A 25,359-nucleotide genomic window follows, 5' to 3' on the forward strand; every position below is an offset into this window, starting at 1 on the left:
AATCTGTCTCAGTCCCTTTCTGTTTCATACATACCAAATCTTACTCATTCAACAAGTGTCTTTCATGCACATTTATGGTAATCAAAAGTTTGTGGGTGTCTATTATTTTGTACAATGCAAATCACAGATACCATTTGGGGAGTGTATTTTATTAAAGCGATTGTAAAGTCTCTTTTTTTTTTATAATAACAAACATGTTATACTTACCTCCTCTGTGCAGTTGGTTTTGCACAGAGCATTCCAGATCCTCCTCTTCTCGGGTCCCTCTTTCCTGTTCCTAGCCCCTCCCTCCTGTCGAGGGAGGGACAGACACAGAGCTGCCGTTGGACCCCACCCCCTCTCTCTCCTGATGGGATAACTGACTTTGATTAACATCCATGGGAGCCAGTGGCGCAGTGGCTGTGTCTCAGCCAATCAAGAGGGAGAGTCCCAGACAGCCAAGGGACTGGTGGACATTGCTGGACAGAGATGGGGCTCAGGTAAGTATTGGGGGTGCTGGGGAGGCTGCTACACACAGACGGCTTTTTATCTTAATGATTACAATGCATTAAGATAAAAAACCTTCTGCCTCTACAACTCCTCAGGATCATACCTAGAGGGGGAGGGTCACTCCCCAGACCAGGTTTTGTTGTTACGGAGGCTATTATAACTACATTGCTACATTATATTTTCTGTATATTCTGTGGGTTTGTTTATTTATTCCTTTTAAAGCGTTTAAAAAAAGGTCTGTTATTTGTACGGTTTATCTCAATAAAATTGCATTATTGCAGTAATTATCTCCTGGATTGCAGCTTGAGCTATGTATGGTCTTGCTACATACCATCTGCGCCCAGGACCCAGCACGCCTATATTTAAGATGTGAACTGTATCAGATTTTGTCTTTTGCAACCTAATATTGCTGATAAAAAGCATTTGTATGTACTGTCATCCAAACATCTATAATTTGTATTCACTGTCATCCAAACATGCAAGACTAACTTGGCATTGCTGCAAATGTTTCTCAGTTAAATGATCATTCTTTCATTTTGACCTTTTTACAAAGTAAGCATAGCTGTAATTGTCTGTCTGCCAGCTTTTCACTCGCCAAAACATCCTCTCATTCAAATTCACTGCCATTATAACCTACTGTTAATATTTGGTATCATTTGTCTATACTGTCATCTGCGCCTCTATTCTTTGTATGCACTGTCATCTTGACACTTGCACCAAAAGGTAATTAAAGCTACATTTTTATTCACTTTTACGGTCATGATTACCCATTCATTTCACATTTTCACCTAATTAAAAAAAAAAAAAAAACATAAAAATGTAAATTCAGAATGGTTTGTGCAAACACCAAATTTCTTTGCTACCTTGGTTATGAGATGTGCTTCTAAGTGAACATAGATAATAATGTACAAAATTACATTGACAACCACTTTTTATTTTTTTTTTGCAGTAGCAGTTATTTTTAAGGACGAATACAGCTTATACTTAAAAAAAAAAAAAAAGAAATTAAAAAAATAATGACCAAATTGGTATATCTGGAAAATGTAGATAAATAAAAAACACCATTTGCAATATAAAATTATCCAGTCAGAGCCTACAGATGCAAAGCAAAATACAAATGACTAAAATTTGCAGAGCTGCTATTACTGAAATACAGATAATAATGAAAATAAAGTGTCCGGAATATTAACTCTGATTTTTTTTTTCCGGGAGATAAAAAAGCGGTTACTTAACTGTACTGTTGTACTATATAGTTAACAGCCCCAGGCACAAAGTACTAACATAACTGAGAACAAGAGGGAAAATTTTCATCTCTTACCTACCCTTTGCGTAGAAGGTCAAACACTGAAAAAAAAGAAAATATAATAATTAAAATCAAGTTTATTTGATGCAATATAAACACATTCAGTATATTGACAAAAAATATCATTTTTCTGATAGAGTCTCTTAAAGTGTATGTAATTCTTAACAGCGCACTTCTCATTTGCCCCCTTTTGGCTTTGCTTTGTTTGCTGGGTTATTTTATATTCCTTTTGGAATTTGATGTAAACCATTTCTGAACATACAGTGCCTTGAAAAAGGATTCATACCCCTTGAAGATTTCCACATTTTCTCATGTTGCAACCAAAAATTTCAATTTATTTTATTGGAATTTTTATGTGTTCGACCAACACAAAGTGGCACATAATTGTGAAGGAAAATAATAAAGGTTTTTTATTTATTTTTTTAACAATTAAATATCTGAAAAGTGTGGTGTGCATTTGTATTCAGCCCCCTTTACTCTGATACCCCTAACTAAAATCTAGTGGAACCAACTGCACTCAGAAGTCACCTAATTAGTAAATAGAGTCCACCTGTGTGAATTTAATCTTGGTATAAATAAAGCTGTTCTGTTTAGCCCTCAGAGGTTTGTTAGAGAACCTTAGTGAACAAACAGCATCATGAAGGCCAAGGAACACACCAGGCCGGTCAGGGATAAAGTTGTGGAGACGTTTAAAGCAGGGTTAGGTTAGAAAAAAATATCCCAAGCTTTGAACATCTCATGGCACACTGTTTAATCCATCATCTGAAAATGGAAGGAGTATGTCACATCTGCAAACCTACCAAGACATGGTCGGCCACCTAAACTGACAAGTCGGGACAGAAGAGCATTAATCAGTGAAGCAGCCAAGAGGCCCATGGTAACACTGGGGGAGATGCAGAGATCCACCCTACTCAGGTGGAAGAATCTGTCCACAGGACAACTATTAGTTGTGCACTCCACAAATCTGGCCTTTTTTTTAAAGAGTGGCAAGAAGAAAGCCATTGTTGAAAGAAAGCCATAAAAAATCCTGTTGGCAGTTTGCTTGAAGTAATGTGGGGGACACAGCAAACATGTGGAAGAAAGTTTTTTTTTTTTGTCAGATGAGACCAAAATTGAACTTTTTGGCCTAAAAGCATAACACTATGTGTGGTGGAAAACTAACACTGAACATACTATCCCACGGGAAACATGGTGGTGGCAGCATCATGTTGTGGGGATGCTTTTCTTTAGCAGGGACAGGGCAGATGGATGGAGCCAAATACAGGGCAATCTTAAAAGAAAACCTGTTTGAGTCTGCAAAAGACTTGAGACTGGGCAGAGGTTCACCTTCCAGCAGGACAACAACCATAAACATATAGCCAGAGCTACAATGCAAAAGTTTAGATCAAAGCATATTCATGTGTTAGAATGGCCCAGTCAAAGTGCACACCTAAATCTAATTGATAATCTGTGGCAAGACTTGAAAATTGCTGTACACAGATGTTCTCCATCCAATCTGACAGAGCTTGAGCTATTTTGCAAAGAAGAATGGGCAAAAATGTCACTCTCTAGATGTGCAAAGCTGGTTGAGACATACCCAAAAAGACTTGCAGCTGTAACTGCAGGGAAAGGGGGTTCTACAAAAGTATTGACTCAGGGGCTGAATACAAATGCATGCCACACTTTTCACATATTTGTAAAACATTTTGAAAACCATTTCTCGTTTTCCTTCCATTTCAAAATAATGTGCCACTTTGTGTTGGTCGATCACATAAAATCCCAATAAAATATATTTACGCTTTTTTTTGGAAACATGACAAAATGTGGAAAATTTTAAGGGGTATAAATCTTTTTTCAAGGTACTGTATACAAAGGGCAGCAAGATCTATGCCTAGTAGAAGGCAAAGAAAGCAAGTTCTTCAATGTAAACTCCAGATACGGTTAAAAAATCTACAATTGTAGTTTCTGCTTACTGGGACTCTTTCAGTTGCTAGAAAGGCTAATGAGCAAGACAGTTGACCGTAATATATTCTCTGATGAAGCTGGGAAATTTTGCCAGGGAAAATTATTATAACATCAAAACACTACCACATGAATCTCCACAATAATACAAAACAGAGACAAAGCACCAGTTGAAATTATGTGGCAAGATTACATGCAAAAAAGAGTTTCCAGCCATCCAGCCTGTAACTCCTGATACTGTGTATGTATTACTATCATTAGGATTAGGCACTTTTGGCATTTCCATCTCCAATAACTTAAAGCCCTGGCTATAATCTAGTTTAAAACACTGACGAAAGCAAACGTGTTTTTCGTCTGCATTTTGATGTAAAATTCATGATTTGCACAATTGAACAGGGGTGAGGCAGAAGATAGTATAGTTTGGTTAGCAAGTGATGATGGTAAATTTCCCAGGTTTATATTTTTATATTTTGAAATACACTGCTCAACAAAATTAATGGAACACTTTTAAATCAGAATATAGCATCAAGTCAATTAAAACTCCTGGGATATTGATCTGGTCCGTTAAGTAGCACAGGGGGTTGTTAATCAGTTTTAGCTGCTTTAGTGTTAATGAAATAACCAGGTGCACTAGATGGGCAACAATGAGACAACCCCCAAAACAGGAATGGTTTTACAGGTGAAGGCTACTGACATTTTGTTTCCCTACTCATCTTTTCTGACTTTTTTTCACTAGCTTTGCATTTGGCTGGGGTCAGTAACACTACTGGTAGCATGAAGCGATAGCATGGGGTGCCTTGCCAGGGCTCTGTGGCTTATGCATGTATTTGCAAATGTGTGCAACTAAACCCCCGTTTTTAAACGCATACTGTTGGACAGGTCAATTTGGTTGGTCGAAAGGCTGGTCGGTAATTTGAACTTAGAAATGTCTGTTTTTTTTTTTTTCATATGCATTGTCTTTTTCAATGCTCCTTGCTCCAGTGACCAGTTATTGGTGAGGGTACCCACTTTTTGGTAGCATGAGGCGATACCTGGACCCTATAGAGGTGCACAGGCAGTCCAACTCCTCCAGGATGGCACATCAATACCTGCCAATGCCAGAAGGTGTGCTGTGTCTCCAAGCACAGTCTCAAGTGCATGGAGAAGATTCCAGGAGACCGGCAGTTACCCTAGGAGAGCTGGACAGGGCCGTAGAAGGTCTCTGACCAAACAATCAACTTTCTTTATGAGAGTGGCCTGAAGGCCCGATGTCCTTTAGTGGACCCTGTGCTCACTGCCCGGCACCGAGGAGGTCGATTGGCATTTGCCATTGAACACCAGAATTGGTAGGTATGCCGGGGCGCCCTGTGCTTTTCACAGATGATAGCATGTTCACCCTGAGCACATGTGACAGACGTGAAAGGGTCTGGGGAAGTAGTGAAGAAGGTTATTCTGCTTATAACATCATTCAGCATGACCGGTTTGGTGGTGGGTCAGTGATGGTCTGGGGAGGCATATCCATGGAGGAACACACAGACCTCTAAAAGCTAAACAATGACACCCTGACTGCCATTAGGTATCGGGATGAAATCCTTGGACCCATTGTCAGACCCTATGGTCTGGTGCAGTGGGTCCTGGTTTCCTCCTGGTGTATGACAATGCCTGACCTCATTTGGTGAGAGTATGCAGCCAGTTCCTGGAGGATGAAGTAATTAATACCACTGAATGGCCCCCGCGCTCGCCTGGCCTAAATTCAATAGAAAACCTCTGGAACATTGGGTTTTGGGCCATCCAACGCAGCCAGGTTCCAGTAATACCCTGGTCCAGATCTGGGAGGAAATACCCCAGGGCACCATCCGTTGTCTCATTAGGAGCATGCCCCGACATTGTCAGGCATGCATACAAGCACGTGGGGGGGCAATACAAACTATTGAGTACCATTTTGAGTTGCTGTAATGAAATTTCAGCAAAATGGACTAGCTTCCTGCATCAATTTTTCACTTTGATTTTAGGGGTGCCTTTAAATTCAGCCCTCTGTAGGTTGATCATTTTTTATTTCCATCAAACAATGTGGCCTCCTTTCATTCCTAACACATTACCCAGTACAAATCAGTATAGATATATCCAGCATCAAATATTTCCCCATTGAGATCTGATTTGTTTTCAAAGTGTTCCTTTAATTTTTGTTGAGCAGTGTATATTTTTCTAAGTTTTACCAAAAGTCTGCCAGCTGCATTCATTCCGTTGTAAAGACATTTATTATTAAATTATCTCATGGCCTTTTCAAAGGTATCATTCGAGAACCAAGTCCAGCCGGAAGACTAAGATAAAAGGCTGTGCTGCTCCAGTGGGCTTTATAATGAAGATCCAGCAGAGTGAGAAAGACAAGTATAAGAGTTGGAGGGGTATACTTGAGGGTGAATACATCTGTTCAGTAGTTCAGCTTTTCATCATGCTACTTATTTTTTTAAGCATTTCAGCTCCCCAAACTTAATTTTGGAATACATCTGCATGCGATACTAAAATACCCACTGCTCAAACCTGATCAGAAACAGAAATTCTAATGAAAACAAAAATACATTTAAAAATAGGATTTCAGTACTGTACTTACAGTAAAATCTGTTCTGTGGAGTTCAATGAGGGACACTGGCATTCAGACACAGACTTGTTATGCTGCCACCCACATGGGGTTACCAAGGGCAAGAACAAAAAAAAACCCCCCCAAAAAAAAAAAAAAAAAAAAAACCTCACACTGCTGTGCCCCTTAATTGAAAGAAAAGGCGATCTTGGTCTACACAGAAAGGCCCAAACCTTAAAATTCCCAGTTATTGGGACTCAGGGAAGGAATTTCCATAAAATGAAGTAGGTTACCGAGAGGGACTGTAAGTGACCCCTGAGACTAGTAAAGAACTGAAGGGTACAATCCCAGGACGCCTGCACAAGAGACACCCCTGCAAGGGTAGGCGGGGACAAAGGTATAGCGCAACCATGGTTTGGCACCAGAAGATATTGTAGGCCCAGAGGTATCTCTGGGGCATGGCAGAAGAACTCAGCAGGACCTGCCTAACTAACACAGGAATCATCTGATTTATGCCAGCCCTTTGTCCACAGTCATTAAGTGAGGCACAGGAAACTTTGCCTCAATGTTAAGAACATTTACTTGATTAAGTGCAGAAGTGAAGGCATCTGGAGGAGTTTACCTGAGAAGCTGCAGATCTTTGTGGGACCAGGTGATTAGGTCCCACTAACATCTTTGGAAGTATTCTACCCCCAACAGGGGCTGCCTTCAGCAAAAACCCAAAGTTTTCCACTTGCTGACAATTTGTGGGAGCCACAGAATTCTCCAGTGATAATTTCTGCATACCATACAGATGATGAGAAGAACCCAGATGCCGAAGGAACAAACTGTTCTGGGGAACTGGACTTTAGCCCAGGGTATGAGGACTCTCTGGCAGGTGGGGTTCCCTAGAACAGGGGGGAAAAGGATATGCCACTCGTTTGAAGAGACTGATGGGTTAGACCAGGGACTATCTGGTCCATATACACAATCTGGATATCATGCACAGAGCCCAGGCCCCCTAACAATAGAGCTGAGAAGGGCCAAGAGTCAATGAGAGAGAAGGGAAGACTATTCTGATAGAGGGTTCCCCCAACACCCTACACATCCCTGATGAGGGAGTAAACTCCCTAACTGTTGATGAAGGGCTCAAGCACTAGAAAATGATCATTACGTGACTATAAGAGCTGTTATTGTGGTGTGTGTTTACTAGAAGTTCCCTAGATCACACAGCCCTGCAGTGCTGACTGATCATTTACCATTGTAAATTGACAGTCAGCACTGGCAGGGCTATTTGATCTATCTGCCAGCTGCTAATAAACCAGCCAGAGCTAAATGGTCTATTACTAATGCGTCAGTTGTGAATGATCAGTTGGTGCTGGCAGGGTAACCTGAAACCAGAAAAACTTTTATTTTATTTTTTTTACAAAGAAAGGGGGCAGTGGCTATAGAGCTGTCTTTAACTCCCCGAAGGAACACCCACAAATTGGGTTTTAACCTGTGGAGGAGCTACACTCCAAAACTTTTACAATTGTACTATATATCACATGGGATTTAACAGTACCCAAGGATAAAGGATTGTCATGAGGAAGGAAATGAGTGTCTGAATCAGGTGAGCCTCCATTTAAACAGAGGCAAGGGCTCCTGGCAAGTGGGGAACCAAGAAAGACTGGGGAAGTTGCGTTGTTTTGTGCAGTAGCACAAGAGAAAAGGACGGGCAACTAAAGGAGGTGTCTGAGACAAAGGGAAGAGCCTATTGGCTAAAAGGGGTGTTCTCTGCACCCAATTTCAGAGACGGAAACTACTCAAAAACCAGTTCACATGGATGCATAATCAGCCCCACAGTTTTGAAAGCAGTGACATACCTTCATGCAGAAGGCTTTTCAGAGGAGTTAGCTGACCCCTGGCTTTGAGCCCAATGGGCTGAGTGGGAGTCAGGTTTTGTATAGACATCAGTTCCATGCAAGACACTAGGTCAGATACTTGTAAAAAGTCATCACAACTCAAGCACAAGTCTCTAGAAACAGGGGCTTATCCTGAAGGTGGGGATGTCTTTTAAGGGAATCCACCAAATCTGGCACAGTTTGACAGCCTAAATTCACTGGCAAAATGGGAGGGATTGCAAGACCAATACATTCAAACTAAGCTTTATAGAGAAATCTTAGCTAGTGGTCAATGAATTACAGAAAGGTGAGCAAACCTTCAACCAATCCAGTGGTTAAGATGCGTCACTGGTATAGCCACAGAGAAACAGACCGCTGCAAATTCCCCTATCCGAAGTAAAAAGGTCAAAAACACTTTCAGGTAGGGATCAGGCACTTTCAGGGTGTTTCCAGTCCACATAGAGGGATAGCAGGCTGATCCTCCAAATGCAGGCTACTACGTATGGCATCAATAGGGTTTGAAACACCCCCCTGTAAAACTGAGGTGACAGTGGAAGACTGTGGTGCCTCAGAAACAGTCTCTTCAGAGATAGACTGTTGGGACTAAAGTCTGGACTTGTACAACGCTCCGCAGATATTTAAAAGTACACTCATGTCTGGAAAGCACCACAAAACAGATACCAGAGCCTGGAGATTACATTCCAGGGTAGCCTCACACATCCAGACCAGGAAATGCTGATCTCGATAGCTGCTATATAGAGAAAAGCTCAAGCAGTGATGTAGCAATAAATCTTTGGTTTAACCACTTAAGCCCCGGAGGATTTGGCTGCTCAATGACCAGGCCCTATTTTGCGATTCGGCACTGCGTGACTTTAATGGACAATTGCGCAGTCGTGCGACGCTGTACCCAAATTAAGTTGACCTTTTTTTTCCACAAACAGAGCTTTCTTTTGGTGGTATTTGATCACCTGTGCAATTTTTATTTTTTGCGCTATAAACAAAATAAGAGCGACAATTTTGAAAAAATAATATTTTTCACATTTTTTTTTACATAAAAATTCTCAAAAAAAATTTAAAAATCTAAATTTTTTAACATTTTAGGTCAATTTGTTTTCTGCTACATATTTTTTTTTCCCAAATATTTTATTTATTGAGAAAGGCAGTACAGTGGAAAAAACAAACATAAATACAATCGTGATCGAAAAATACCCCAGTTAAATAGGGGAAGCATCTTCCATACAAAATAAACATTCAAGAATGGTAGTGCATTAGTGCAAGAGAAAACTGGAAAAACAAGTCTCCACGTCCAAAAGAGGGGGCGAAACACCCCCCCTCGGGACTCGTCTGAATTACAGTAGCTCAAGACACCCGGAGAGGGATACAAGATATCAGCAGGGTATCAACAACTTTTCCCAAACTGTCACTACCCAACCTTTTATAGAATGTTGAAAATACAAGATAGGGAAGTGCAGAGCAGGAGTTCCAAGGGAGGGGAAAGAGTGAAGGAAACAGAGGGGCGAAAGCGAAGAAAGAAGAGAAAAAAAAAAAAAAAAACTGCTACATATTTTTGGTAAAAAAAAAAAAATTGCAATAATCGTATTCTGATTGGTTTGCACATAAGTTATTGCATTTACTAACTATGGGAAAGATTTATGTCATTTTTTTTTTTTTTTTTTTTAAACTAGTAATGGCAGCGATCTGCGATTTTTTTTGCGGGACTGTGACATTTTGGCGGACAGATCGGACCCCTGACTGACATTTTTGGGGGAACCAGTGACATTACTACAGTAATCAGTGCTATATATATGCACTGTTACTGTAAAAATGACACTGGCAGGGAAGGGGTTAATTTTATTGGTGATCAAGGGGTTAAGTGTGTCCCTAGGGGTGTGATTCTGTCAGGGGGTGTGGCTTGTGAAGTAATCAAAGAGACCTACGATCCTACATAGCAGGATCGCATAGCCTCTGTCATTACTTCAGGAAGAATGACAGACGGCTGTGTTTACATCAGCCGTCTGTCTTTCTACATCTCCTGAGGGAGATCGCGAGTGGCCAGCGGACATCGGAGCCACCGGTCACACGCGCTGGCTAGGCAGGGAACTAGTGGGGGCTGGAGAGCCCTGCAGGCGGCACACACTCGCCCCCCTAAAGGCTCGTGGGCGAGCGATGTATCCCTACGTCACTATGCATGTAGGGGGCTGACTGCAGCAGGAAATAGTCATGCGGCGGTCGGCAAGTGGTTAACGTTGTCCAAATCTCCTGTAGGCGGCAGTAAACCTGACTAATTCCTAATTCCTGAGTCCCTCAATGGACAAAAAAGAAGAGTACAAACCATTCCCCTTTTGCTTTGGAAATTCTAATGCAATTGAAAACAGCACAGTTCTAGGAGATAAATTACTATAACCTCCTAATGATCTTGTTTGGGTCTCTCTGAAATCTGGATGTAGGGAATTCATAGATCTCAGGATTGGTAAATCGAGTACGTTTTTAGCACAGTTAAGCCCCATACACACCATCAAAACATCGTACGATAATCCGATCATTAGTACACAGCTTTCGGTCAAAATTTTCCGAAGGGACAACCACGAATATTTTTCTCGTACGATACCAGATCTTGTGATTTTCGTTTAATCAGCACAATTTCGTCCGAAAATACAATACAACTACATTACATCACTTTCGATTTTTTATTCTGTCATACGAGAATGCTCGTACTTTAGTAACCTATTTGTTTTCAATATGAAAACTAGCATGCAAAAAAATAAATAAAAATGGACGATCATTCATCCGATATTCTCATTGTGTGTAATAGGCTTTAGAGTGCTAAGGTCATAGCTGTGGTAGCTGACTGCTTTCACTTATTGTCTCAAATCTCTCTTTGATAAAAGCATACAAATTAAAAAAAAGAAATGTATTCCTTACCCATGTATAAATTATCTTCAGCTGGATCATCCAGTACCTAAAAAAAACATACAATGGTTAAATGAACAAGAGTTTTAATCTGACAGAATTTTAATAAAGAAATATAGGTGCAAAAACTGGAAGTCATGCAAGTACTAGAATAATTGATTCTGTTTGCATATGATGAATATATATATATATATATATATATATATATATATATATATATATATACACACACACACACACACACAGTATCTCATAAAAGTGAGTACACCCTTCACATTTTTATAAATATTTTATTATATCTTTTCATTTGACAACACTGAAGAAATGGCACTATGCTACAATGTAAAGTAGTGAGTGTACAGCTTGTATAACAGTGTAAATTTGCTCTCCCCTCAAAATAATTCAACACACAGCCATTAATGTCAAAATCGCTGACAACCAAAGTAAGTACAACCCTAAGTGAACATGTCCAAATTGGGCCAAAAGTGTCAATATTTTGTGTGGCTACCATAATTTTCCAGCACTGCCTTAACCCTCTTGGGCATGAAGTTCATCAGTGCTTCACAGGTTGCCACTGGAGTCCTCTTCCACTCCTCCATGACAAATTCACGGAGCTGGTGGATGTTAGAGACCTTGCGCACCTCCACCTTCCATTTGAGGATGCCTCACAGATGCTCAGTAAAGTTTAGGTCTGAAGACATACTTGGCCAATCCATCACCCTTACCCTCAGCTTCTTTAGCAAGGCAGTGGTTGTCTTGGAGGTGTGTTTGGGGTCGTTTTCATGTTAGAATACTGCCCTGCAGCCCAATCTCCGAAGGGAGGGGGATCATGCTCTGCTTCAGTATGTCACAGTATATGTTGTCATTCATGGTTCCCTCAATGAACTGTAGCTCCCCAATGCAGGCAGCACTCATGCAGCCCCAGACCATGACACTCCCACAACCGTGCTTGACTGTAGTTAAGACACACTTGTCTTTGTACTCCTTACCTGGTTGCCACCAAACACGCTTGACACCATCTGAACCAAATATGTTTATCAGCGAGGCCTGTTCTGAGTAGAACCTGTCCTGGTAAACCGCTGTATGGTCTTGGCCACAATGCTGCAGCTCAGTTTTAGGGTCTTGGCAATCTTCTTATAGCCTAGGCAATCTTTATGTAGAGCAACAATTATTTTTTCAGATCCTCAGAGAGTTCTTAGCCATGAGGTGCCATGTTGAACTTCCAGTGACCAGTATGAGAGAGTGAGAGCGGTATCAAATTTAACACACCTGCTCCCCATTCACACCTGAGACCTTGTAACACTAACGAGTCACATAACACCGGGGAGGGAAAATGGCTAATTGGACCCAATTTGGACATTGTCACTTTGGGGTGTACTCCCTTTTGTTGCCAGCGGTTTCGACATTATTGGCTGTGTGTTGAGTTATTTTAAAGGGGACAGCAAATTGACACGGTTATACAAGCTGTACACTCACTACTTTACATTGTAGAAAAGTGTAAGTTCTTCAGTGTTGTCACATGAAAAGATATAATAAAATATTTACAAAAATGTCAGGGGTATAATCACTTTTGTGAGATACTGTAATTGATTTACTAATTCCTTTTGAAGTGCAGGTTACTACTGTAATAGAAATAAGCAGGACAGGTTTTCTTTAATGTGAGAGCTGGGGGTCAAAAAAAAAACTTTAAATCTCACATCTACAGTACAACACTTAAAAGCAAAAAAAAGTATTTTTTTTTTTTTAAAGTAAAAAAGAAAAAAATTAAGGCTGGTGGGCGGAAGCGACGTATTACGTTGGTCCGGGTTCCTCCAAGGCCATAGAGACAAGTGGGGGCCATCTTGCCCTCACTCTACTTCCTGCCTGTGACCCGGAAGGATCGGATCATTTTCCCCGCTACCGACGGCTCCGGTAAGCGGCGGGATGGGGGTGTGCACCTGTCCCGCCACCCATAAAAGTGATCCCACAGTGAATCTGCCACTGGGACCACTTTTATGTGAAAGAGAACCACCAGCTGTGTAGAGAAATACCAGGGTTATGGCAGCTATTTGCTGCCATATCATCGGTATTGAACGTCAAACTAGCAACGTAAATATGCAGTGGGTGGTCCGGAAGTGGTTAAAGAGCCTTTTCTTCACAACTGAATTAAAGCCACACAACACAAAAACTAGGGTACAGTAAATTGGAAGTAAGTGAACTGAACTAAAGAGTCAACATTTAGAATTTCTGTCTCTAGCAGAAGGCAATTTCGCAATCTGGCAATCAATGCTAAGAAATGGAGCATTAAACCAAAGTGCACTGGATAGTGCAGATCAATAAATGTTTTAATATAAATAATCATAAGATTGAACTTGCATAAAATAATCTTGAAAGTAGGCAGGTAGAAAAAAATTGGATTTTTGACTTACCGTAAAATCCATTTCTCTGATGTTCATTGACGGACACAGCTTCTGATATTTATAACCATTGGATTATATTGCCCCTTACAGGAGTAGGACACTAGGCAGAAAATTGATTTTACGCAAGGCAAAAATCCAATTTTTTCTTTCGTTCATTGATGGACACAGCTCTTGATATTCATAACCATTTGGACATCCCAAAGCAGTGTTAAACATGAGGGGTGGAAACAACAAAAAAAATCCCAAGGCTAAACATTAGCCATCCAAACAACTGGAGCCCACCTGAAAAAAACAACACACCCTCAAAGAGGATCAGGTCCTCCTAAACAGCAGCCTGAAAAACCTTGCAGCCAAAAGAAGCGTCTGCATATGCCAACACATTCACAAAACTTTGTAAAAGTGTGCACCGACGACCAGGTGGCCGCCTTGCAAACCTGCGTCACTGACACCTGATGATGGAAAGCCCAGAAGGCACTAAGCACCCTAGTAGGGGGCGTCTTGACAGGGAAAGGAGGAACCTGACCCCTGATAGAATAGACCTGAACCACCGTCTATCTGATCCCTCTGGAAATGGTCGCAGAGGAAGCGGACAACAAGCGGACAAAGAAAGGAGGAACCTGACCCCTGATAGAATAGACCTGAACCACCGTCTATCTGATCCCACTGGAAATGGTCGCAGAGGAAGCGGACAACACTTTGGGGTCCATCCATGAGCACAAAGAGAGAGTCTAAGTTCCTGAAAGATTCCGTAGTTGCCAGGTACACCTTCGGATGTTTAGGCCTGGGACAAAGGGAAGGCAAAATAGTGTCTTCATTTAAATGAAAATTAGAAACAACCTTTGGAAGGAATGATGGACAGGGGCAAAGAACCACCAAGTAAAATAAACGACAGGATAACGCCGCCAGTTCTGACACCCTGCGTGCAGAGATGATAGCTACTAAAAAGGCCACCTTCTGGGACAGCGTAAGCAGCGTAAGCAGGGGCTTCTGCTTCTGTAGAGCTGAAACCACCAAAATAAGATCCCAAGGCGGCCATGGAGCCCACATTGGAGGAACCAAATGTCGGATACCCTGAAGAAAGGTACGCACCAGGGAGTGTGTGGCCAAAGGTCATTGGAAGAAGACCACCAAAGCCGACACCTGACCCTTGATGTTAATCAAGGCCAATATCTTTTCAACCCCCCGTTGAAGGAAGGGTAGGATCCGAGCCACAGAGAAGGAGCGAGGAAGAACCCCACACTCAGACTCACACCACCCAATGTATGTTTTCCACGTATGATGGTAGATCTTCCTAGAGGTAGATTTCCTAGCTTCCAACAGTGTAGGAGTCACCGACTCAGATAAACCCCTATCCTTCAGCACCTGACGTTCAACAGCCAAGCCGTCAAAGCCAGCGACTGTAAAGCAGGATGTATGATCGTTCCATGGGACAGCAGATCCTCCCAGAGAGGAAGCTGCCAAGGAACGTCGGTGACCAGCCTCGGCGTAACAAGCCCAGGGAAACCAGTTCAGAGCCACTAAGATGACCAGAATCCCTTCTGCCTCAATCCTGCGTAGAGGTCTGGGCTGAAGCTTGAGAGGAGGGAAGGTGTAAATCAGATGGTACTGACCCCACAGGGCCACCAGCGCATCTGTGGCGTCCGCTAGAGAATCCCTTGACCAAGCCACAAACCTCTGCACCTTTCTGTTGAGCTGAGATGCCAACAGATCCACCTCGAGAGTGCCCCCACTGGGAACACAGCTAATGAAACACCTTCAGATGAAGGGACCACTTCCCCATGGTCCAACGCCTGCCGATTGAGATAATCTGCCTGCCAATTTTAAATCCAGGGAATGTGTACAGTGGAGAGGGCTGGAACGAACCGTTCTGCCCACCTTAGAATTCCGGCTACCTCCAGAGCCGCCAGGACACTTCTTGTACCCCCCTAGTGATTGGCATAAGCCACGGCTGGGGTATTGTCCGATTGAATGCACACTAGACAACCATGAAGACGATCCGTCCAATGATCCAGACACAATCTTATCGATCAAAGTTTCAATACATCGATCAGGAGTCTGGACTCTTCCAGCGTCCAGATCCCCTGAGCAGAATGCTTGCTGAAGACGCCTCTCCAGCCGGACAGGCCGCAATCCATGGTGACCACTGTCCAATACAAGGGGAGGAAGCCAAAGCGCCGGAGAACAAAGCCACCATATCAGGGACTCCTTCGTGCCCCGACTCAGCCGGATCTGATTGTCCAGAGACTGCGGAGTCCTGTCCCATTTGGTTAGAATTTCCCTTTGCAGGGACCTCTTATGGAACTCTGCAAACAGAACCTCCTCAAAAAGGTAGACACCATCAGGCCTAGCACCCGCATGCAAGTCCAGGGGGATGACCATTTGTTGGACAGCAGAAAACGAATTGCAGCCTGCAATTTCTGGAGTTTGTCCAGAGGAAGGAGCACTGTGGCTAAGGCCGGGTCCAGAGTCAGGCCCGGATATTCCAGCTTTGTGGACTGAACCAGAGCAGATTTCTGAAAATTCAGAATCCAACAGAGTTCGTATTGTGATCTCCAGGTTCTCGACCAGAGCAGAGAGGGACACCGCTCGCAGAAGGAGATCATCCAAGTAGCCCATTACCACGAACCCCAACTGGCGTAGCAAAGCTAGCACCAGGGCTAACACTTTTATGAAGACCCGAGGAGCAGATGCGAGACCAAAGGGTAACGCCACAAACTGATAATGCTCCTCTCCCACAGCAAAGCAGAGAAAACACTGGTGACTGGCACATATTGGAATGTGAAGGTAGGCATCCTTGATATTGACAGAGGCGAGGAAACACCTCTGATGCAGGGAGGCCACCACCGTTTGAATAGACTCCATTCTGAACTTTTGTAGCCGCACAAAGCAGTTTAGCGCCTTGAGGTCCAGGATTGGACACACTTTGCCTTCCTTCCTGGGAACTGTAAATAGGTTTGAGTAAAACTGAACATGTTACAAGGTCAGAACCGGGACAATTACCACTTGAAGGAACAGGTATTGTACCGCCCCAAACAGGCCCTGTAAGCGGCCTGGGGACAGACGCCCGGACCGAATGGCTTTGTGGACCCACTTGTCTTGCACCCGGGAAGTCCACGGGTCCGGAAACCAGCGAAGACGTCCCCCCACCCCCGATACGGGTGAGGTTGCACCTTCATGCAGAAGAAGCCTTGTCCACGGGTCTGGGGAAGCTCGATCTTGGCTTGCCAGACCAGGTTCATTTGGATTATCCAGAAGAGGCCCTGAAAGGCTTTGAGCCCTTGTCAGTCGACCCTGAGGGACAAAAAAACGTATTATGAGCTGAGAAGGAAGGCCCACGTCTATGAAGAGGTTCCATGCCCTTGGTAGCCTGCTGTAATGTTCTGGTACCTCTGGTACCCTTTATTTCACTTTCCAAGTCAGTGTATGCGTCCCACCATTCTCTTCTGGTAGGTGCGCATACACCTTTAAGACCGATGCTGTCATCACTGAGCGCCGCAGAGCGGCTATTTCAACCGCCGGCGTTCTCACTCACATGTTCGTTCAACCTGCCTTGAAGCTCACATGCTCACAAGCGTACCTCGCTGTCGGAACCTCGCTACTGATCCCTGTATCCCGCTACCGGATCATTCGCTCATACCGAACCTCTCTACTACTGCTTGCTATTAGTGATAAGTACCCCGCAGGGGAATCCTCCATAAACCTTCCTACTAAGCTTACACTATCTAGCTCTGCATATTAAGGACTGTTACTATCATCTGCACTGTTGTTTAGATTGCTAGCTCTTGAGCCTACTAACATCTATCCTTGCACTGGGTTAGTCTCTCCTGTATGTCATCTGCTATCCTACCACCTACTACCATACATGATTGCTAACCTATCTGCATCCTACCTGTTACCATCTATACTCTCATGAACATTTCTCTCAAGTGCTGTTCACCTATTGTCACTGTGCATACCTGTCTCTTTAGCTCATCACCGCTATACTGCTATATACATCTATCACTCCAGGAACATCTTATTGAGTGTGTATATTTGTATGCTGAATCAGACAGACCACAGTGATGAGTCTTGGGAGTTGGAATTGGTATTTCAACCTATCTCTACATGACTATCCTTGCACTGGGTTAGTCTCTCCTGTATGTCATCTGCTATCCTACCACCTACTACCATACATGATTGCTAACCTATCTGCATCCTACCTGTTACCATCTATACTCTCATGAACATTTCTCTCAAGTGCTGTTCACCTATTGTCACTGTGCATACCTGTCTCTTTAGCTCATCACCGCTATACTGCTATATACATCTATCACTCCAGGAACATCTTATTGAGTGTGTATATTTGTATGCTGAATCAGACAGACCACAGTGATGAGTCTTGGGAGTTGGAATTGGTATTTCAACCTATCTCTACATGACTATCCTTGCACTGGGTTAGTCTCTCCTGTATGTCATCTGCTATCCTACCACCTACTACCATACATGATTGCTAACCTATCTGAGTGGAGTTTTTCTGCAGCTGCAAATCCATCTTGTTTCAGAAAACGCAGGAGCGTTACACCTGCGGAAGAAAAGTACTCTTCCCCCCTGTGAGACCTTTAATGATGTCATCCAGGGTAGCTCCAAACAGGCAATCTCCTTGAATAGGAACATCAGTTAAGGACTTTTTTGAAGTCTGGTCCGCAGACCAGCACTTGAGCCAAAAGACACGCTGAAGGACCACTGCCAAAACAGAGGGTTAAGTTATCAGGGAAGCCGCATCCAAAGAGGCATCACGGATGAACAAACTGCAGCCTCTGGACCAGCTGGTCCGCCAGCTTGGCAAAGGCAGGGGGGAGCTGTTCCCCCTCCAGGTCAAGGTGTAGGAGCTAAGCCTACTCGCTCAAAGTTTGCGACGCTAGGGCAATGGTGAATACTAGCCTCTTTGCCGAACCAGCCAGTGCGGGCCACAGCCTCCGCTTTCCAGTCAGCTGGATCCCTAAAGACTGGGGACTCTTCAACCAGAATCATGGCTGCCTTGTATAATCTGGAAACCGAAGGGTCCATCACCAGTGGTACAGTCCACTTCTTAAGAAGGGACTCCTCATAGGGGTAACGCCTAGTAAAGCGCTTAGGGACCCTACGGGACGTCCCCACTCTTTAGCGACAATTTTATCAAAATAGGCAGGGAAAGGAAACACCTTTGCTGCTTTGTATGGCTTGTGAGTGCCAAAGGGCACCTGCGGCTCCGTTGCAGCTTCAGCTGCATCCTTCATCTTAGGGTTCATCTTCGGGGTCTCATGCACAGATACAATCAGCGCATCCACCAGCGCCTTTTCATGCGCTGTCACAGACATGGAGGAACCATTCTTATTGTCAGGGGAGTCTGTGTGGTTTCAGACCTAGCAGGGGCTGAATCAGATTTAGGATCTGATGAGACAGATGAGGCAGGGGAAGGCGGGGGGCACTATTTACTGGCCCGTCACCTGCAAGCCACCTCCACCCGGGACACAAGGGACTCCAGGACTGCTGTCAGTGCATGGATGGATGGTTGGGACCCAGAGGGCCCCGCAGCCTCAGAGAGGGGATCAGGTGGGGAAACGTGCGCCAAAGACTCCATGACCGTCACCAGGGGGACCCCACAAAAAGTGTAAAACACTGCTAAGGGACAACCCCCACCTCGTTTGCAGCACCAGTCTGCCAGGCACAAAGCACCAAGCGATCCTCAGGAGAGAGGGAGAGGACTACACCAGACTCCCCACCCACAGAAACAGGCACCTGCAGCCACCAGGGGAATCTGCACTACAAGTGCGGCGATCAATAAGTAAAATGATCCCGGAATCAGAACCAGGGGATGAGGAGGGGCCCTGACCGTCTAAAGTGCCTCCCACAGGGCTCCACTGTCATGGCTGCCGCCATTTCCAGTGGCAAACCACAACAAAATGGCTGCCGGACTACACAAACATGGCAGCCGTGTATAGAAACACACAGGCTACAACAAAATGATGGCCCCGCATGGCACCATAAGGCTTACAGGGACCCAGAAGGAAGACCAGGCCTCAAGGACAGATCCAGGCAGGGCGGGGGGGGGGGGGGGCGCTCGCTGGCCAGATTGGGGTGACCACTTGATCTAGATTATCCAGCCCATCGCCCAGTCCGGCAGTTGATTGTAGATCTCACAGGAAAAAAATTCAGGAGGAAAAAAATGTTCCATCTAATAATTTTTGCCAGGGCCAAAGATCCCAGCAAGAAAATAGATCCTTACTCCTGACTGGGCAAACTGAGTGGCTATAGCAGAGAGAGGGAGTATACCCCCCTGGGACTGCCCATGGGTGTAGCCAGAACCATTTTCTGCCTGGTATCCTACTCCTGTTGGGGGCAGTATAACCCAATGGTTATGAATATCAGGAGCTGTGTCCGTCAATGAACGAAAGAGAAAAATAATTTTATGGATCCATATCCCTACAACAAAGTTCATAAACTGCAATTAAGCTGGCAAGCGAAGGACAGCAACAAACAGGAGATCCTGTCTTTACTGTCATTATAAGGAGGGCACTAGCTAAACTTGGTTTTGTAGTTGCAATTAGTGACAGCTACATAATTACTTTCCTTAGCAAATTTGTAAATGCAAAAAAATAAACTGCGAACAATGAAATGTAGGAGTTGCTGATACTCCTAGTGATATGCAGCTCAAATGTTGAACAATTTATTTTTTGCCTGTAGTTACTCATGTTAACCAATACAGTTGCTGATGATCAGGGCACACTCGTGCAGAACAAGCAAGTTTCAAGAGTTTAGTTCCCTGTTAAAAAATGAATTCCAAATATTTTAATGGATTATGGGAAAGACTGAATTCTATCATGTTGGTAAAACCAGTAAAGTGCTTGATAGAAAACAAAAATCCATATGAGACAAGGAACAAATATGAATAAACCTTGAAGCCTAACTTGCATTTATTTTTCAACAGTTTGATCTCAAAATAAATACGGATATTACTTTTCTGTTAGCCAAAACCAAACTACTATTGAGGCCTGTGAGTAAAGTACATTTCCAAATGTGGGAACAGGTTCTTGATCCCCAGAAAATTCCTTATCAGGTCCATACTAAGGATGCTTCACTCCTTGTTAGAGATGTATAGAACTGTTCGCCGGCGAACAGTTCCCGGCGAACTTAGCATGTTCGCGTTCGCCGCTGCCGGCGAACATATGCGATGTTCGGTCCGCCCCCCATAAGACATCATTGAGGCAAACTTTGACCCTGAACTTTACAGTCAGCAGACACATTTCCAGCCAATCAGCATACCTCCCTCCCACACCCTCCCACCTCCTATAAATAAGCAAGGGCAGCATCCATCTTAGATCATTCTGAAGCAGTGTGTGTAGTGAGAGTAGGGAGAGAGCTGCTGCTGCTGCTGCTGCTGTTAAGCTAGGGACAGTTAGTCAGTGTTCCTGGTCTTGCAGTGTTCTTGGTCCACTACTGCTGTAAGGACAGCACCCCAAAAAGCCCTTCTAAGGGCTGGTATTTGTGTTTTTTTTATATATATATATATATATATATATATATATATATATATACCTAGCGTCCCCAAAAGCCCTTTTAAGGGCTGGTAATTGAGTTGTTTCTTCTTATATATATATATATATATCTATATCTATCTAGTGTCCCCAAAAGCCCTTTTAAGGGCTGGTAATTGAGGATTTTTTTTATTTATATATATACATATATATATATATATATATATATATATATATATATAGTGTCCCCAAAAGCCCTTTTAAGGGCTGGTAAGGTAATAGAGTTTTTTCCTTATATATATATCTATATATATCTATTGTACACTGCAGTTGCCTGCCCGCTGTGTGTGAGAGGCCACAGACCTACCACAGACTGTACTGTGTGCACACCACACTCATTTCGGGTGGCACAGGCACAGTACCTTGCATTTTAAAAAATATTTTTTTTTTCCTCTGTCATAATTGCAGTGAGTGCTGTGTCAGGTCCACAGAGTGCACTGTACCCACTGCAGTGCACTGCCCACCACTGATATATATACGGTGGCACAGCATCTTGTTGCAATAAATTGAAAAAAAAAAATATTTTTTATTATTGCAGTTGCCTGGGCTGCCAGTTACTGTCAGGTCCACAGAGTGTACTGTGCCCACTGCAGTGCCACTGTGTGCCCACCCACCACTGATATATAAGGTGGCACAGCAGCTTGCAAAGTAAAAAAATATATATATTTTTTTAAATTGCAGTTGCCTGGGTGCCAGTGACTGCTGTCAGGTCCACAGAGAGTGTACTGTGCCACTGCCCACCCACCACTGATATATAAAGTGGCACAGCAGCTTGCAAAGTAAAAAAATATATATATATTTTTTAAATTGCAGTTGCCTGGGTGCCAGTGACTGCTGTCAGGTCCACAGAGAGTGTACTGTGCCACTGCCCACCCACCACTGATATATAAAGTGGCACAGCAGCTTGCAAAGTAAAAAAATATATATATATTTTTTAAATTGCAGTTGCCTGGGTGCCAGTGACTGCTGTCAGGTCCACAGAGAGTGTACTGTGCCACTGCCCACCCACCACTGATATATATGCCTGCAAGAGAAAAAGCCAGCCGCAGAGAAGCCGTATTCCTGAAAATATAAGAAAAATGCTGTTTTTTAGGGGTTCTGGACATGCTACAGAGCTGAAACTTGACAGGTACACTTTTTAGACCCCCCAGACACTAAATACAAAAAATTACATGCCTGCCTAAAAAAATGCCCGCTAAATGCCTGCAAGAGAAAAAGCCAGCCGCAGAGAAGCCATATTCCTGAAAATATAAGAAAAATGCTGTTTTTTAGGGGTTCTGGACATGCTACAGAGCTGAAACTTGACAGGTACACTTTTTAGACCCCCCAGACACTAAATACAAAAAATGACATCCTGCCTAAAAAAATGCCCGCTAAATGCCTGCAAGAGAAAAAGCCAGCCGCAGAGAAGCCATATTCCTGAAAATATAAGAAAAATGCTGTTTTTTAGGGGTTCTGGACATGCTACAGAGCTGAAACTTGACAGGTACACTTTTTAGACCCCCCAGACACTAAATACAAAAAATGACATGCCTGCCTAAAAAAATGCCCGATAAATGCCTGCAAGAGAAAAAGCCAGCCGCAGAGAAGCCATATTCCTGAAAATATAAGACAAATGCTGTTTTTTAGGGGTTCTGGACATGCTACAGAGCTGAAACTTCAAAGGTACACTTTTTAGACCCCCCCAGACACTAAATACAAAAAATGACATGCCTGCCTAAAAAAATTCCCGCTAAATGCCTGCAAGAGAAAAAGCCAGCCGCAGAGAAGCCGTATTCCTGAAAATATAAGAAAAATGCTGTTTTTTAGGGGTTCTGGACATGCTACAGAGCTGAAACTTGACAGGTACACTTTTTAGACCCCCCAGACACTAAATACAAAAAATGACATGCCTGCCTAAAAAAATGCCCGATAAATGCCTGCAAGAGAAAAAGCCAGCCGCAGAGAAGCCGTATTACTGAAAATATAATAAAAATGCTGTTTTTTAGGGGTTCTGGACATGCTACAGAGCTGAAACTTGACAGGTACACTTTTTAGACCCCCCAGATGCTAAATCCAAAGAAATTTTTTATTTTTATTTTTTTTAATTTTTCCAATAATTGGCTCTCTATCAAAAAATTATAATTTTTAAGAACTTTTTTTTGCGTGATCCCTCTCCGGCATGCCACAGTCCAGGTGTTAGTCCCCTTGAAACAACTTTTCCATCACTATTGTGGCCAGAAAGAGTCCCTGTGTGTTTTAAAATTCGCCTGCCTATTGAAGTCTATGGCGGTTCGCCCGGTTCGCCGGTTCGCGAACATTTGCCGATGTTCGCGTTCGCCGTTCGCGAACGGCGAATTTTAGGTTCGCGACATCACTACTCCTTGTTACCTTGGTTATTCCCACAGTAAAAATTATATAGCGAACACTTTCCTGTGATAAGAGACCTTTTAAGATTCGTAGGAGTATTTGGATTTTAGAACTTTTAAAAATTCTAAAGGTCAATAAATATATGTGAACTCATTTAAAATACTGAACATATAGTTGTATGTGTGGATGAAAGAGCTAATGTATTATATAAATTTTAGAAAACAATGCACTGACCAAACTACCTGGATATAAAATCTGAGCATAACAAGGATAAAGCAATACCACAGATAACCTATTCAAACCCACCTCAACCAGTCTGACAATATTAATATGATCCAGCTTCTTCAGAATGGCAATTTCTTGATAGACCCTATCCAGCGGAGCCATTGGTTTGGCCTGATCACCAGATGCCGTTTTTGATCCTCTAGGGGGAGGGCGGCCTAACAAGACAATAGTATTAAGATAATAAGCACAAATGGAGGTAGTACTAATTTAAAAAAAAAACGCTAAGGCATTTGAGAGTTGCTCAATATTATATACCACTGTTGTAATACCGTGTTTATGTACAACAAAAACATTATACAACCTGCGCACAGGTATTATAGAGAACAAAACACTCAGTTACTGTACATATAGTTCAGGATTTTGTCTATGGCAAAAATTGTAATTGAGCAATTATGGTTTAAAGGACAATATGAATATTTTTTTTTTTACATGTACTAGCAAAAGTGTGCTCGGTCCAAAATGGATATATTTGTGGAAAATAAATATAATTACAAATGCATTAAATGTAAGAAGCCTGTGATAGTGGTAAATTACACTGTGGGGAATGTGATGCAGTGCTAGCAGGAACTGTGGATGGCACTTTAGGCTCCATTCACACCTGGGCGTTTTTGTTTCAGGCATTTTTTCAGGCATTTTTATGGGCGTTTTTGCAGGCGTTTTTTGTGCAGGCGTTTTTAGATTGACTAGAGACCAATGGAAAACGCCTGTAATCTGCCCAAAAAGAAGCTCATGTACTTTTTTGAGCGTTGGGCGTTTTGCTTCAGGCGTTAAAACGCTCAGATGTGAACAGGGGCCATTTAAATGAATGGGGTTTTACTTGTTGGGCGTTTTGGAAACGTTTCTTTTGAGCGTTTTTGGAGCTGAAAACGCCCAGGTGTGAATGGAGCCTAAGAGTAATGACATGTGGATATGCATCAGCAGAAACTGTGGATTGGCAACAGCGGTAGTGGAATGACATCAGTAGGGACTGTGCAGCAGCAGTTTTTGGAGTGGAATCAGTAGGGATCGTGGAGTTCTGAGGAGTATGGAGCAGTGAAATTAGAGTGATATTGTATAGTGTGTTCAGTGACAAGCTTGGGAAGTGTGGAGTAGCAGCATTTGCATCTGTGGAGGCATTAGCCAGAAGTGCGGTCCAGCATCAGTAGAGTGGTGAAGGTGGCCACTGTGGAGTAGCAACATTAATACTATAGAAAGGATAGGGAATTCAGCAAACCTAAGCAGTGTTAAATCAGTTAAGCGTATTATAAAGGGAAAAAAAACTTCTAAAACTTTCTGTGTTACATTTTCTATGTATCAGTTTGCAAACCATGACGACAAGCATGGTAAATATTACTGTATAGGAGGATTCTATAACCTTACCTTAATAAAAAAAAAATAGCTTCAAGCTTCAAACCCCAAATGTTATGTGAAAATTAAAACTTTAGGCCCTGTTCGCACCTGATCGTTTTTCAGCTCGTAAAACGCTCATCTCTAAAGTCTCAAAACGCCCAACAACCAAAATCATTAATTTCAACAGCCCCACATTTCACATATGAGCGTTTTGTCACCTGAAGCGAAAACGCCTGAAGCTCAAAAAAGTACAGGAGCTTCTTTTTTTGGCAGATTTCAAGCGTTTTTGTTAGATGTCGATGCCTTCCTCCAAACGCCTGCAAAAACGCCTGAAAAAAACGCCTGAAAACAATAGATTTAGGTGTAAAAGGAGCCTTATGGA

At 43.0% G+C, this 25,359-nt stretch overlaps 1 protein-coding gene across 5 annotated transcripts in view; it reads right to left on the bottom strand.

The window, feature by feature from the left end:
* CAMKK1 (calcium/calmodulin dependent protein kinase kinase 1) overlaps positions 1-25,359 on the bottom strand; it is a 362,689-nt gene that overhangs the window by 152,270 nt on the left and 185,060 nt on the right. For all 5 annotated transcript variants that reach the window (XM_082244977.1, XM_082244975.1, XM_082244976.1 and 2 more), the window contains exons 6-8: positions 23,670-23,803; positions 11,075-11,111; positions 1,812-1,833 (exon numbers count right to left, since the gene is read on the bottom strand). In XM_082244977.1, the coding sequence (XP_082101103.1) occupies positions 1,812-1,833; positions 11,075-11,111; positions 23,670-23,803 (193 nt within the window). The remainder of the gene's footprint in view (positions 1-1,811; positions 1,834-11,074; positions 11,112-23,669; positions 23,804-25,359) is intronic.

The sequence above is a fragment of the Pelophylax lessonae genome, assembly GCF_965119305.1.
Source record: "Pelophylax lessonae genome assembly, chromosome: 2".
NCBI classification, from domain to species: domain Eukaryota; kingdom Metazoa; phylum Chordata; class Amphibia; order Anura; family Ranidae; genus Pelophylax; species Pelophylax lessonae.